The following is a 12333-nucleotide window of genomic DNA, read 5'->3' on the forward strand; positions in this document are numbered from 1 at the left end:
AGCCTCACCAATGTATTGTTATCAAATTTGGGAATTTTTGACAACATAAGAAATGAAAAAACTATTATCTTGGTTAATTTGAGTATTTTTTTTATTATAAGTGACATCAATCACCTTTTTCCTATGTTTAAAAGCTGTCGGTATTTGTTTTGCCAGATTTTCTTTTATTGTTTTTTATTATCTATTAGTTTGGAGTTCTTTATATATTAGAAAAATTAGCCTATGAATTGCAAATATTTTTATCAGTTGGAAATTTGTCCTATGACTCTGCTTACAGTGGGTTTTGCAGTAAGAATTTGGTTGTTTTTATGTATATAAGTGTATCAATCTTTTATTTTATGGCTTCTGGTATATAGTTCATAGTTTAAAAGTCCTTTTGCCTCCAAAGTTATAAAATAGTTCTCCTATGTTTTTTCTAGTACCTTTATATTTAAATATTTGGAATTCTGTCATGGATCCAACTTCTTTTTCAGGTGGCTATTTGATTGTCTTGATATCATTTAATAAATAATCTACCTTTGTTGCATATTAAATTCCCAGTTTCACAGTACTTTATCTTTTATGGTAATTCACAGCTGATTTGTATTATAGTAAATTTTACAAAAACAACATATCTGCATCCTTTAAAAGTAAGCACTCATCCTTGTTATTTCTTCATTAGTTCTCTAAGTAGCTACTTTCTGAACTTGCAATGGTTAAATGAAATCTTTGACTTTATTATCAGCACCATTGAAGCCCATGAAGAGGGTAAAATAATGAATTTTGTCAAAGCACAACTGAAACTAAGACTTATTCTTGTCTAGGTATTTTACTTCCAGTTTTGACTACTAATCAGAATTTTACAAGGATTCTTAGTTAATAATAACATTCATTTTCTATTGAGAGACCTATCAAACAGATATATCCATTATAACACTGAAACAAAAGATTATTGCTCACAACTTTACTTACAGTTAATGTAGTCTTGTCTTTAACATTCCAGGGGACCTGACTGGGACACTGGATTGTATGATGAAGGGAGTGCAACAGTCGGAGAGCTGCTTACTGAGCTATATAGCAAAGTTGGAGAAATCCGTCACTGGGGCTTGATCCGGTGTATCTCTGGAATCTTAAGGAAGAAGGTGGAAGCACTCGATGAGGTACTATAAATTCTTAAATTGACACCAAATCTAAATGGAGGACATTTTAAAAGTTGGTTTCCATAATTGTCTTTTAAAGCAACCACAGCTTCTGATCATTTGAAATACTATCTTTCCTAAATAAAATTTCTGATATTCAGTTAGTTTTTTGTCTGCAAATACAATGAAGCATGTAAACTGTAGTCTTATGGAGGTGTTGTAAAGTATAAGAATTCTAGATCTTAAGAATAAATATGGGACTCTCATAGCCACTTAGCCTGGAGGTCAAATCACCCCTGGTATTACCGACAACAATCAAGGCTTAACTACAAGACTGCACACAAAGACCACTAGGGGGTGCACCAAGAAAAGATAAAAAAATGCAGAGACAAAGAAACAGGACGCAAATGTCAGAAATGGAAGATATAGAGCTCAAAACCACACTTTTAAGGTCTCTCAAGAACTGTCTAGAAGCTGCCGATAAACTTAGTAAGGCCCTCGAAAAGACTGATAAGACCGCCGATAAATGTAGTGAGATCTTCAAGAAATCTAATGAGACCCTCAATGTTGTGATAAAGAGCCAACTAGAAATTAAGCATACACTGACTGAAATAAAGAATATTATACAGACACCCAACAGCAGACCAGAGGAGCGCAAGAATCAAGTCAAAGATTCAAAACGCGAAGAAGCAAAAAACACCCAACTGGAAAAGCAAAATGAAAAAAGAATCCGAAAATACGAAGATAGTGTAAGGAGCCTCTGGGACAGCTTCAAGCGTACCAACATCAGAATTATAGGGGTGCCAGAAGATGAGAGAGAGCAAGATATTGAAAACCTATTTGAAGAAATAATGACAGAAAACTTCCCCCACCTGGTGAAAGAAATAGACTTACAGGTCCAGGAAGCGCAGAGAACCCCAAACAAAAGGAATCCAAAGAGGACCACACCAAGACACATCATCATTAAAATGCCAAGAGCAAAAGACAAAGAGAGAATCTTAAAAGCAGCAAGAGAAAGAAACCCAGTTACCTACAAGGGAATACCCATACGAATGTCAGCTGATTTCTCAACAGAAACTTTGCAGGCCAGAAGGGAATGGCAAGAAATATTCAATGTGATGAATACCAAGAACCTACAACCAAGATTACTTTATCCAGCAAAGCTATCATTCAGAACAGAAGGTCAGATAAAGAGCTTCACAGATAAGGAAAAGCTAAAGGAGTTCATCACCACCAAACCAGTATTATATGAAATGCTGAAAGGTATCCTTTAAGAAGAGGAAGAAGAAGAAAAAGGTAAAGATACAAATTATGAACAACAAACATGCATCTATCAACAAGTGAATCTAAGAATCAAGTGAATAAATAATATGTTGATCATAATAGAATCAGGGACATAGAAAGGGAATGGACTGACTATTCTTGGGGGGGAAAGGGGTGTGGGAGATGCGGAAAAAGACTGGACAAAAATCGTGCACCTATGGAAGAGGACAGTGGGTGGGGAGTGAGGGCGGAGGGTGGGGCGGGAACTGGGAGGAGGGGAGTTATGGGGGGAAAAAAGAGGAACAAATGTAATAATCTGAACAATAAAGATTTAATTTAAAAAAAAAAGCATAAATATGCACCAGGCCATGTCCTACCCCTTAGGAGATAAAATACCTCATTGTTCCTTCCTAAAAATCCCTCTTTTCTGATTCATGGTATTTCCTGAGAAAGAAAGTTTGGTGTGTCATTAAATTAAGGGAGAGAAAAAGCTTGTAGGCAAAAAAAGATTAATTTTCATGGAACTCTGAGATGTTTTGGGCAGATAATGCTGTTATGCTGTCTCTTCTTAGGCCTGTACAGACCTTCTCTCCCACCAGAAACATTTGACAGTGGGACTCCCTCCAGAACCTCGAGAAAAGACTATCTCTGCGTGAGTATGGCTTTTGACTGGGTTTGGTCAAGCTTCTCTTAGTCTTTAAGGAGCTGTGTGAGCTGATCCCAGTTCTCTTGCCCTAATCTGTCAATGGATGATAATGTCCTACTTGTGTAAGTTTCTCGGCATGAGAATGTTAATAATAACACAGCAGAGTAAATGAAAGAGAAAACTCACAAATGAGTAACACACAAATGTATTTTGCTTTTCTTTTTTTGGTTTGATTGTTTTGTTTTTGTTTTCATATTGGATTTCCCATACCTCTCATTCAAAAGAAAAACAAAAACAAAAAACAGGGCAACTGGGATTAGCACCCACAAAAAAATCAGCTATTCTTTGGACTTTGTTCCAGGCCTCTCTACTTGGAGTATAGATAGCTGTTTTCTTCCTATGTCTCTTTATGTTTCTTTCTTCTGTGTGTGTCTCTTTGTGTCCAGATTTCCCGTTTATATAAAGATACCATTCCTATGGGATTAGAGCCCACACAATAACCTCTGCCTAATAAGGTCACACTCTGAGGTACTAGGGATTAAGATTTAAACATAGGAACATTGAGGGGACACATTATACCTTGCTCTTGGAAAACAGAATATTTTATTACAAATCAGATTATTTTTGTGACTACAGACATTCCTTGGAGATATTGTAGTTCAGTCACATACCAACACAATAAAGCAAATATCACAATAAAATGAGTCACACAATTTTTTTATTTCCTAGTGCATATAAAGGTTATGTAGTCTACTTAATATTCAATGTCATTATGTCTAAAAAATGTACATACCTTAATTTAAAAAATATTTTATTGTTAACAAATGCTAACCATCATCTGAGCCTTTAGTGAGTTGTGATCTTTTTGCTGGTGGTGGGTCTTGCCTCAATGTTGATAAAAATTCAACATCTGTGAAGCACCATTAAGTAAAGTAGTATAATAAAGCGAGCTATGCCTGTACTGTAGGCAGCCCCAAAGAAGAAGATGGCATACTCCATGCCCCATGCCTCCAAAGTGCTTAGTATCAACAGGAGAGTCAGAAGTGTGTGAGAGAGAGAGAGAGAGAGAGAGAGAGAGAGAGAGAGAGAGAACTGATGAACTATAGAAAATGAATATAACATTATAAGGTGTGATTATCTATAATAATAAAATCATAATATGCTAATTAGGCCAGACAGCCGAACAGCAGAACGACCGTCTGGATGACCTTCCGGACAACCATCTGGATGACCATCCAGGACCACACTATGACACCCACTGGCACCAGGCCAGCCAAGGCGGGTGCTATGCGATTGGTCAGGGGCCAGCCATCGCCCCATGATCGCACTGCAGAGGGAGGCCCAGGCCACCAGCCGGCAGGGTGATCAATCGGGGGGCTCCATGATTACCCCAAAGAGGGAGGCCCAGGCCACTGACCCGTGCACTGCAGCGGGTGGGAGGGGCCTCCCTCTGTGAGGGAAGCCCGGTCTCAGGTGCCAGAGGGAAGCTGGTGCCAGCAGCAGGGGGAAGGAAGACCTACTCTTTCACGAATTTCATGCATTGGGCCTCTAGTAAAGTAATAAAATAGCTTCCAAAAGGCACAGCTTAAATTTAGTTGATTACTTTCTAGCCATAATAGTTACTTGTCAAATGTTAACAATTAATCCTGAAAAATTAGTCTAGAACAGTGGTTCTCAACCTTCCTAATGCCGCGACCCTTTAATACAGTTCCTCATGTTGTGGTGAGCCCCAATTTCATTGTTACAAATTGAACATAATTAAAGCATAGTGATTAATCACAAAAACAATATGTAATTATATATGTGTTTTCCGATGGTCTTAGGCGACCCCTGTGAAAGGGTCGTTCAACCCCCAAAGGGGTCATGACCCAGAGGTTGAGAACCGCTGGTCTAGAAGGACAACATAGAGTGAGGTTTACATAAAATTTTATAGGGGAAAGGCACTCCAGGTTTAGATAAGAGAGACCTGAACTCTCTTGAGTTGATATGGGCCAGAGTGGTTGGAGAGGCAATGAATTCTGAAGACTGAAAGAACCAGCATATATGCTACCAGTAATGATGAGATATTGAGGCAGTGGCTTGAAATTGGGAGGAGCTTTTTATTTTCTCAATAGATTTAGGCTTAAGTAGTTGCAGAATTTTGTCTTTCTTTACTATCTTCTTCCTCAGACCTCTGCCCTATGAAGTGCTCACTCAGCTGATAGATGAAGCCAGTGAAGGGGACATGAGCATTTCAATCCTGACACAGGTGAGTAGAATTAGAAAGCCTAATATGGTGACTGATACTTTAAATTTTGTTTTCAATTGATGTGGCACTTGACCCACAAAATAGGCCTTGTGAAGCCTGGGCCATAATTTTTGTCTATATCCATTCCATGCACAGGAAATAATGGTATATCTAGCTATGTATATGCGAACTCAACCTGGCCTCTTCGCTGAAATGTTTCGACTTCGAATTGGTCTGATCATACAAGTTATGACAACAGAACTGGCCCATTCTCTTCGATGCTCAGGTATTCAATTTAGTAACTATTTTAGGCAGAATTTACTTTTATTGTAAGTCTGTTAGGTCTGGCATCAGGAGGGGAAAGAAAGCTAAAGCATATTTATGAGTAGCGCAAAAGCTGCGTACCAGTATAGCAATCTTGTTCCTCAGTTAGTCAGTCTCTATACAAATAAAGAGACAGATATTGTGACAAATTTAATTAGTTCTGTAACTTCAAAACTTCCCTACTAGGGGCTCCAAATCACTACATTCCTCCTAATTCCTAGCGTACATGGAGCTTGATAGTGGAAGGCTGGGTTAGATCCTGACTCAGTCAATGCAGCTTCTGGATGCTACACTAAGTCACCACAGCTTGATCCTAGTGTTAGTATTCTGTCTAGTCAACATCAGGATTGAATAAAGAAAAGCAATATTTCTGTTGATATTTATTTGACAAGACTCTCTGAAGCTCTGTAGAGCAGAATTGTATAAAGTGTGAAGGGAGGAATGGGACCTCCATGGCAGGTCTACATTCTCTTTATTTCAACAAGAATGGAAAGAACTATGGATTAAATACAAAAACAAAATTACAGTGGCTAAACTCAATTTTAGCCATTCTTCAGTTAAATTTCCCTAAAAGATTTTTAATTGAGCTGTTAGCAAGTACCTAAATTTATTGGTTTGAGTTTAACCTAAATTACATGAGATAATTTATATTTAAATAACCCTTTAGGAAGAGAGCTAATGATTATTTTATACTTACCGTATGCCAGATACTGTGCTTTTTGTGTTATATTTACATGCATTATCTCATTTAATCTTTACAACAATCCGCTGGAGAAGGTATTTTTGTCTTACTTCTACCGATAAGGAAACAAACTCAGGTTAAACAACTTGCCCGAAGTTACATAGCTAGTAAGTAGTAGAAATTGAGTCCAAGTCTGCCTGATTCCAAATGAATTCTAGATTAGCACATTGAGGCAGACTACATGTATTATATATGTGTATTCTCTAGCTATGGTATCATGGATGTTTATGAGGGTCTGATTATTCAATAATAAACCTGAATTAGGGATAAACCCACAAACATTTTTCACTTTTCCTTAAGTGGCTGCTATGGGTCTTTTTTCCTGTGGATTCATCAAAACCATGGTTAGTTATTTCTTATAGGGTAAAGTTAAGATCCCTGGGTCTGATACTTAAGATCCTCATTAGTCTGGCCTTTACCTCTTACTTCAGCAGTACTTCCCACTAATTTAATCAACCATCATTTGGCACTTACTATAGCCATGTTTTATTATTGTCTATCTTGTTTACATATCCAATCTCTCCCAAATAATTGGTCAGCCTCTCAAGGTCAAGTACCATGTCATACCTGTTAGTACTAACATTGCATAAAATCATTACCCACATGTAGAAAACTCTTAATAAGTGTTTGATGCTGATGAACAAGTTTAAGTTATCTTCTTAATGCTCTTTATAATTTCATGTATTCATATCTATTATCTTTTGCTTCTCTGTATTTTCAGGCTGACAAGTTTTGATTATTTTAGTCCATCTGCATATTCATTCATTACATTCATTGCCTTTCTCTGATTAGTTCCAGTCCCATTGTTCTCTTTTCATTCTTCCCACCTTCAAATAAAGGTCCTGCTGAGTATCCTAATGGTGTGGAGGGGTGTGAAAAGGAAATCAAGGACCTGGCTAATCCATAAACTGGATAGTCAGTCTTTAAATTATTATAAATCAATTACATTCTTAATATCTAAGCGGTATGGTGCTAGAAATTTGTTTTGTTATTTTATTCTTCCAATAAAGTGACTCAGAAATTCTAAAAAAGAAAGAAATAGAGAAAAATAGGGTGGGTATGGCAGGCCAATTAGAAATATCTCTGCCCTAACATTTCTTCTGACTAGCTGAGGAAGCCACAGATGGCCTGATGAATCTCAGCCCTTCAGCCATGAAGAGCCTCCTGCATCACATTCTAAGTGGCAAGGAGTTTGGAGTAGAACGAAGCGGTAAGGTTGAATTTCCATTTCAGAGTATTTAAGTATCTCATTGATTTTACAATGCTTTTTATCTGAGGAACCTTTTCCCCCAAAATAAATAGAACCCCAATATATGAACAGTTAAAAGCAAAGCTGTCTTCTGGAACAAGATTTGGAAACCATTGTATGTCTCACTTGTTCCCTTAAATGATAATATCAACTAAGTAGATTGCTATCATGTATTTTTTTAAGGGAGAGGGATAGAGAGATAGAAACATCAATGATGAGAGAGAATCACTGATTAGCTGCATCCTACATGCCCCACACTGGGGATCAAGCCCGCAACCCTGGCATATGCCCTGACAGGGAATCAAACCTTGACCTCCTGGTTCCTAGGTCTGCGCTTAACCATTGACCCACACTGGCTGGGCTCGTGTGTTGTTTTAAACTGTTTTATGCATTCCCTTAAATTATCCTAAATTGAAGTCTCTGTTTAGGACAACAAACAACCCATATGCACATGTGTGTGTGTAGCTGCTACAGTGCATCTGATGTATCCTTTCACCTTTAAATTCAAACACATCTAGGGTCCCATCACAAATTAGTCTTTCATCTGCACTTGGTGTTGAGTACCTAAATCATAAGAGCAAATGAAAATGGTTACCTCCCATGCTCAACTTTTAGGCTTAGGATAAATAAATATGTAATGTTAGATGGATGGATACCTTATATGCACTTGGAGAGCTTGCAAAAATGCAGTCTTTGATTCTAGACCAAAGGTCCAGAGTGAGGCCTAAGATTCTACTAAGTAGCTCCTAGGTGATGCTGATGCTGCTGGTCCGTGGACCACACTTTGAGTAGCAAGGTTATACTTGTGTGTTTTTAAAATTAACATAAAAGGAAGACATGAATTGAAGTCTTTTAAATGTGATGGAGAAAAAAATTGAACCTGATTATCCCCTCTATCTTTAATCTATCATGTTATCTAGTGCGCCCCACTGATTCAAATATCAGCCCTGCCATTTCTATTCATGAGATTGGTGCTGTTGGAGCAACCAAAACTGAACGAACTGGGATCATGCAGTTAAAAAGTGAGATAAAGCAGGTAAGATACTACTTGGGAGATTCGCTGAAAAATTGACGTATTTAAGAACATTCTTTTGTAGTCAGACTTTGTTGGGATTATATATATTGTTTTATATTCTGAGTTTCAATTGAGCTGCATGTTTTTCAGGTGGAATTTCATATACTATGTATCTCGACTGAAAGTCAGGGGAAACAACTAGAGATCCTTTAACAGTTTAACCTGCCTTTAATTCTACATAACATTCATGAGGTCATGGACTTTTAACAAATAAGATGACAAGCCATGAATAGCTTGTTTGATTCTCTTTTGTAGCAATCATTTTCTAGACAGCTTTCCTTTTTCTGAGCCAAATGATTTTGTTAATTTTAAGAGAAGAGTAATTTGTTTCTGATGGCAAAATATTAAAACTCAGAGTTCCTCTTGTTAGGATCAACCTGTAATTTTGGAATTAATTTTCTTTATGAAACTAGACTAAGATTTATTACTTTTAAGAAGAAATACTAATGCAGGCTCTGTCCCCGGCATGGTCAGAGGCTTCTGGCCGGTGAGCACTCCGCCCCCAGCACAGAGTTGTTTCCTAGCACGAACCCTACACCTAGCCCAGGTCAGAGCTACTGGTGTGATCTGGTTTTCCCAGCTGTAAGTCGCATGTGTGCTGCGAGAGGGTCCTAGGATGCCATCCTTCCTTGGGTGCTGGGGCCGCACAATGTATTGCATGCCAGAGGGCTCTAGGAACTCACAGGGAGTCACACACCAGAGGAACTGTGCATGTAAACCCACCGACTGCGAGAATGTGAAGTGGACAACTGAGGGACAAGAACCGGGGCAAAAGGGGTTATAACTCAGAGCAGAGAAAATAAAGGTGTAAAACTCAAGGTAGATCCAGTCTCCAGGCTAGCAAGTCCTGGGTCATTGATCCACTAGGGGATTCAACCCCAGAAACCCCAAGCAGGGAGCCCAGGGACAAAAAGAGACAGGAAAATGGAGAGACAAAGAACCCCCAAAGGGAAGAAAAGGAGTGAGCACCAGAAAAAGGAACTAAATGAAATGGAGGCAATTAGTATGTCAGAGAAAGAATTCAGAGTAAGAGTCATACAGTTCCTAAACCAGCTAGATGAGAAATTTACCAACAGATGTATAAATCAAGAGGAAATGAAGAATGATACAGCTATAATAAAGAACACAATGGAAGGTTTAAACAGTAGACTAGAAGAACGGAGAACCAAATCAGTGGGTTAGAAGACAGGGTAGACGACAACCGTGAACAGCACCCACCAGAGGAGCTGCTACCAACTGAGGAACAGCTGCTACCACAACTGCCCAAGGAGCAACCGCTGCCCGAGGAGCCACGACCAACCAAGAAGCAGCCACTGAACGACTCAACATCTAGATATGGCGGTACGATCAAACATGGGTAGACAAAGAAACCCCCAAAGGAACGAAAAGGAGGACTCGCCAGAAAAGCAGCTAAGTGATACAGAGGCATGCAACATGACAGAAAAAGAACTCAGATTAAGGGTCCTAGAGTGCATAAACGGATAGAGGAAAAAAATCAACAACTTATGCAAGAAGCAAGAAGAAACAGATGAAAAAATAAATTATGTAAGAACCAAGAAGAAATGAAGAGTGATATAGCTGCAATAAAAAACACCACTGAAAGTTTCAACAGTAGACTAAGAGAAGCAGAGGACCGAATTAGCAAATTAGAAGACAGGGAAACAAAACACACCCAAACTGAACAGCAATTGGAAAAAAAAATTAAAAGACAGGAGGAGAGCCTAAGGGAGCTATGGGACAACATGAAACGAAACAACATACGAATAATAGGGGTGCAAGAACAACAGAAAGAGGAACAAGGGTTAGAAAACCTATTTGAAGAAATAATACCAGAAAACTTCCCTGAGGTGGGGTAGAAAAAAATCACACAAACACAGAGAGTCCCAAACAAGGTGAACCCAAAAAGACCCACACCAGGACACATCATAATTACCATGGCAAATGTTCAGGACAAAGAGAGAATCTTAAGGGCCGCAAGAGAGAGACGGAAAGTTACATTCAAGGGATCTCCCATCAGATTATCAAATGATTTCTCCACAGAAACACATCAGGCCAGAAAAGAATGGACAGAAATTTAGAAAGTGATGCAAAGCAAAGGACTGAATCCAAAAATACTCTATCCAGCAAGGCTATCATTCAAAATTGAAGGGGAAATAAGAAGCTTCACAGACAAAAAAAAAGGTTAAGGGAGTTTATTGCCACCAAGCCAGCAATGCAAGAAATGCTAAAGGGACTGGTGTAAAAGGAAGAAATAAAAACCTCAGAAAGAAAACAACCACACAAAAAAAGAAATGGCTACAAACAAGTACCTTTCAATAATAACTTTAAACGTGAATGGACTAAATGGTCCAATCAAAAGACATCGAGTGGCTGAATGGATAAAAAAACATGACCCATACATTTGCTGTCTACAAGAGACCAAACTCAGAAGAAGGGACTCACAAAGACTAAAAGTGAAGGGATGGAAAAATATCTTTCAGGCAAATGGAAATGAAAAGAAAGCTGGGGTAGCAATACTTATATCGGACAAAATAGACCTCAAAGTGAAGGCCATAACAAGAGATAAGGAAGGCCACTTCATAATACTAAAGAGGTCAATACAACAAGAAGATATAACGCTGGTAAACATATATGCACCCAATGCAGGAGCACCCACATACATAAAAAACTCCTGGAAGATATCAAAGGAGAGATCGACAACAATACAATCATAGTAGGGGACTTTAATACACCACTGACATCACTGATAAATCCTCTAGTCAAAAAATCAGCAAAGATACAGTAATCCTAAATAACTCACTAGATCAGATGGACTTAATAGACATCTTCAGAACACTTCACCCCAAAGCCACGAAATATACATTCTTCTCAAGGGCTCATGGGACATATTCAAAAATAGACCACATATTGGGTCACAAACAAAATCTTCCAAAATTCAAGAAGATTGAAATCATACCAAGCATCTTCTCAGACAACGATGGCATAATATTAGAAATAAACTACAATAAAAACAACCCAAAATACTCAAACACTTGGAGGCTGAACAGAATGTTATTAAATATTGATTGGGTTACCAATTTGATCAAAGAACAAATTAAAAACATCCTGGAAACTAATGACAATGAAAACACAACAATCCAAAACCTATGGGACACAATGAAAGCAATCCTGAGAGGAAAGTTTATAGCTCTACAGGCCAATCTCAAAAAACGAGAAAAAAATGATAGTAAATCATCTAACTCTACAACACAAAGAATTAGAAAGAGAGCAACAGAAGGAAGGAGATAATAAAGATTAGAGCAGAAATAAATGATATAGAGACCAAAAAAACAATACATAAAATCAATGAAACCAGGAGCTGGTCTTTGAAAGGATAAACAAGATTGATGAACCTCTAGCCAGGCTCACCAAGAAGCAAAGAGAGAGGACACTAATAAACAAAATCAGAAATGATAGAGGCGAAATAACAACAGACCCCACAGAAATACAAATGATTGTTAAACAATACTATGGACAACTCTACTCCAACAAACTAGACAACCTGGAGGAAATGGACATATTCCTAGAAAAATACAACCTTCCAAAACTCAATCAGGAAGAATGTAAAAATTTCAATAGGCCAATAACTATGGAAGAAATTGAAGCAGTCATCAAAAAGCTTCCAGTAAACAAAAGCCCAGGACCAGACA

The 12333-nt window shown here is 38.1% G+C and overlaps 1 protein-coding gene across 6 annotated transcripts in view; it reads left to right on the plus strand.

The window, feature by feature from the left end:
* The window catches only part of PHKA1 (phosphorylase kinase regulatory subunit alpha 1), a 296474-nt gene that overhangs the window by 247885 nt on the left and 36256 nt on the right, over positions 1-12333 (plus strand). For all 6 annotated transcript variants that reach the window (XM_059679280.1, XM_059679283.1, XM_059679284.1 and 3 more), the window contains 6 exons: positions 983-1139; positions 2954-3033; positions 5197-5275; positions 5411-5540; positions 7429-7530; positions 8490-8605. In XM_059679280.1, the coding sequence (XP_059535263.1) occupies positions 983-1139; positions 2954-3033; positions 5197-5275; positions 5411-5540; positions 7429-7530; positions 8490-8605 (664 nt within the window). The remainder of the gene's footprint in view (positions 1-982; positions 1140-2953; positions 3034-5196; positions 5276-5410; positions 5541-7428; positions 7531-8489; positions 8606-12333) is intronic.

The sequence above is a fragment of the Myotis daubentonii genome, chromosome X (assembly GCF_963259705.1).
Source record: "Myotis daubentonii chromosome X, mMyoDau2.1, whole genome shotgun sequence".
Classification (NCBI taxonomy): domain Eukaryota; kingdom Metazoa; phylum Chordata; class Mammalia; order Chiroptera; family Vespertilionidae; genus Myotis; species Myotis daubentonii.